Below are 3,848 nucleotides of genomic sequence, written 5' to 3'. Positions count from 1 at the left end.
ACAACCTCCCACACCCCCCCACCACCCACCCTGATCAGGCCCCATGGGGCCGGCCAGACCCGACCGGTGCAGGATTTCATGTACCCGGCCTCTAGTAATAGATATAAATGGCCCAGTTGGTCTTAGTGAAATGGTTGCTTTAGCTTTAGCTAGTATTAGTTCACTTCGTTTTCCCCCAAATTTGGCAAACTTAAATTCAGACTGTGCATGTCTTGGTGGACTTCTAAGAGCAGCTAAGAAAGTGGGGAGTGTTGCCCTAACCGGTTTGGCTCAGTGGATAGAGCATCGGCCTGCGGACTGAAGAGCCCCAGGTTCGATTCCGGTCAAGGGCATGTACCTTGGTTGCGGGCACATCCCCAGTAGGGAGTGTGCAGGAGGCAGCTGATCGATGTTTCTAACTCTCTATCCCTCTCCCTTCCTCTCTGTAAAAAAAATCAATAAAATATATTTTAAAAAAAGAAAAAGTGGGGGAGCGTTAAGCCCAGGGAACACTGAGCAGTTGTGTCTTCCTGCCTTTCAGATGAGGCTTATCCTCTCTCCTTACCCGCCCCCAATCTGCTGTGGAAGCTAGAAGGAGATTCAGAATTCCAAACCGAAGTGATATGAAGCAGGGCTCCTCAGACTTCAATTAAAGGGTGTGCAAAACCCACACGAACCCTGCTGACCTGCTCATCCTGACCGTAGGTTTGGGGTTCTGCAGGTCTCATGCTGCCCATACTGCGCTCAGAGCTGATTAGTGTGGCCAGGAAAGTTTGGACTTTGGAATCACACAAATTGGGCAGTTCAAAACATTTCACAGAAGAACTCTGCCCATGGGCAGTTATATAATCCTTATGAGCCATAATTTCTTCACCTGTAAAATGGAGAGAATACCTAGCTCATGAGATTGTCTTATAAAAATAGAAGATATGTGGAAACTTCTAAATTCGGTGCCTGTCACATCTTAGCACTTGATGAATGTAAGGTCCTTACACAGTTCTTTTACACACTGGGTGTGAGTGGTGTTGACTAAGGCCTCCTGTGTGGTGGAGGCACTTGTGCAAAGGGGATCTGTCGGGGGGTGTACACGCATGCATGTCTGTGTCTACACAAAGTAAGGGATCAGAGACCCTAGAATGCAGGCATTTGAGCAGCACTCCTGTGAAGCCACAGGTGTACTTTGTATCAAACACATTTTCAGATGCTTTGTTTTTCTTTGATTTAAAAAAATTTTTTTTCTAATTCTTACCAGGTTTAGACAAAAAAAGGCATGTAGAGCTGAAGATGGACCAGGCTTTGCTGCTCATCCATAATGAACTACTGGGGACAAACTTGGCTGTCTACTGGAATTCAGAACGCTGTTATCATGTAGGTAGAGTGTTCATACTCACAATTTTGTTTACTGTGGGGATAATTTGATTATATCCTTGATGCTCATACCTGTAGCCCTTCACATGTTAACTTCAGTTTTACAGGTAAAGAAACAAACAGTCTATATAATCAGAGGAAATATAATCAGGGAGAATGCCTAGCAATGAGCAACATTTGTTTATCTTTTCCACTACCTATATTTTTAAAAAACCCATTTCTCAGTGATGAGCAGAATTGATGGAGCATGTTTTATTTTAGTCCTTTGCCTAATGCATAACCAGAGAAGGAAGTGAGGCACCTGGGTATTCTTCCAGGGTCAGGGTGGTGAGGACAGTGGAGAGGCTCAGGATGATAAAAAATTTATTTTAGCTGGGTATATATAACCACTGTAATTAAAATAATTATGGTCCAGTGAAGCACTACAGGCTGATAAATTTGAAATTCAAAACTTGATTTCCTTCAAAAAAATAATATCAAGATTAATTCAAGAAATTGAAAAAATTAGCCCTAACCGGTATGGCTCAGCGGATAGAGCGTCGGCCTGCGGATTCGAGGGTCCTAGGTTCGATTCCGATCAGGGGCATGTACCTTGGTTGCGGGCACATCCCCAATAGGGGGCGTGCAAGAGGCAGCTGATCAATGTTTCTCATCGATGTTTCTAGCTCTCTGTCCCTCTCCCCTCCTCTCTGTAAAAAAATCAATAAAATATATTAAAAAAAAGAAATTGAAAAAATTAATAGATCAGCAGCTGATTAAGAAATCTGGAAAATTATAACAAATTTTCTACCTAAAAATAGATAACATTTTCTACATTTTCAAATAATAAGTAATTCTCAATCTATATAAATTAACCTACATATACCACCCCCCAAAAAATGATGACTTGGTATCTGATTTATTCTGCCATATAGTTAGGATGTTCATCTTAAAACTCAGCAAAGAGATGACAAGAAATGCAGGCCAACTTTTTAATTAATATGGGTTTTAAAGTCTTAAATGAAATTCTATCATGCAGAATAAGTTAGCATATTTAACATTTAAAAATATATATTTCTTTATTACTTTCAGAGAGGAAGGGAGAAGGGAGAGAGAGATAAAAGCATCAGTGATGAGAGAGAATCATTGATTGGCTGCCTCTTGTGCACCTCCTACTGGGGACCGAGCCCACAACCTGTGCATGTGACTTTGGCTGGAATTGAACCTGGGACCCTTCAGTCCACAGGCTGACGCTCTGTCTGCTGAGCTAAACCGGTTAGGGCATAAGTTAGCATATTTAAAGGTTTGTTTATGTTGACATTTGTATCCTTGAGGAATCTTTAGAGCTCATATGAAAAGAAAACGGTGAGATTTTAATGGAAGAAAATAGAGGTTAAATGGAACAACAGCCAGTGCACTCTGATATGAAGACTAAACATAGGGAAAGTGGCAGCACTTTCCAAATTCATACATTTAACACAATTGTTATTAATATATAAATGGATACTTTATAGAATCTGCATAAATAATTCCAAAATTTATATGAAAGAGTGAGCAAGAGAATCAAAGGACAGCCCAAAAGGAGAATGGGCACCATGAAGACCAGGTCAGATCTATTGTGACCTACACTGGCTAGGTAGTCAAAAAGAAGGAAAGCTCAGGTGGTGTTGCTCAGTGGTTGGGCATTGACCTATGAACCAGGAGGTCACAGTTCGATTCCCAGTCAGGGCACATGCCCAAGTTGTGGGTTCAATCCCCAGTGGGGGACATGCAGAAGGCAGCTGATCAATAATTCTCTCATCATTGATGTCTCTATCTCTCTCCCTTCCTCTCTGAAATCAATAAAAACAATATATATATATATATATGTAAAGTCAAGACCAGGAGCAAAGTAAATGTAAGAAGCAAAAGCTAATTTAACATATTACAACTAAAACCCTGGGGAAAGGCATTTAGAATTATTGTATACTACCTATCAAATGTCCTAAGTGAGTTCAAGTTTTAAAAAACCTCCACAACTTAAAAAATACTAAAAAAGGCAGAGTACATTTTTAAACTAATGACGCAATAGAAGAAATGACAAGACAGATTAACACGACTGAATAAACTTTGAACACTTGTAATTAAAAACGAGGATATAACACGATGAAAAGGAAAGCCTTAGAGTGGGGAAATAGTTGATAGTTAAAAGTTTAATATTACAGTATATGAGGATGACATTTCTACTATTATGTTCAAGGGAATTTGGTGTTTAAAAGATAGCTTACACCATAGGAAACAAAATTGCAAAAGAATATTGAATTATTTAATCTACTGATAATTTAAAAATGCAGTCTTAATGTTGTGATATCATAAATACCTAGTACATAACAAAAAGAAGAATGATTTTTAAATCCTGGGAAGGCTAGTGAGAAATAAATATATTGTAATTTTTCTTGAGTGCTATTTGGCACATATAACAAGAACCATTAAAATGATTATTTTTTATCCAGTAATTTTATTTTTTGAGGTTTATTTTAGGG

General features: G+C 39.1%; 1 protein-coding gene across 1 annotated transcript in view; it reads left to right on the top strand.

The window, feature by feature from the left end:
- The first annotated feature begins 1,231 nt into the window (after positions 1–1,231).
- Positions 1,232–3,848, top strand: part of HGSNAT (heparan-alpha-glucosaminide N-acetyltransferase) — a 25,306-nt gene continuing 22,689 nt past the window's right edge. The window contains exon 1 of the mRNA XM_015565176.1: positions 1,232–1,347. Within this exon, the coding sequence (XP_015420662.1) occupies positions 1,264–1,347 (84 nt within the window). The 5' untranslated portion in view covers positions 1,232–1,263. The remainder of the gene's footprint in view (positions 1,348–3,848) is intronic.

This window comes from Myotis davidii, unplaced genomic scaffold, assembly GCF_000327345.1.
Source record: "Myotis davidii unplaced genomic scaffold, ASM32734v1 scaffold93, whole genome shotgun sequence".
In the NCBI taxonomy this organism is placed as follows: domain Eukaryota; kingdom Metazoa; phylum Chordata; class Mammalia; order Chiroptera; family Vespertilionidae; genus Myotis; species Myotis davidii.
This window is presented reverse-complemented; position numbering and strand designations above follow the sequence as displayed.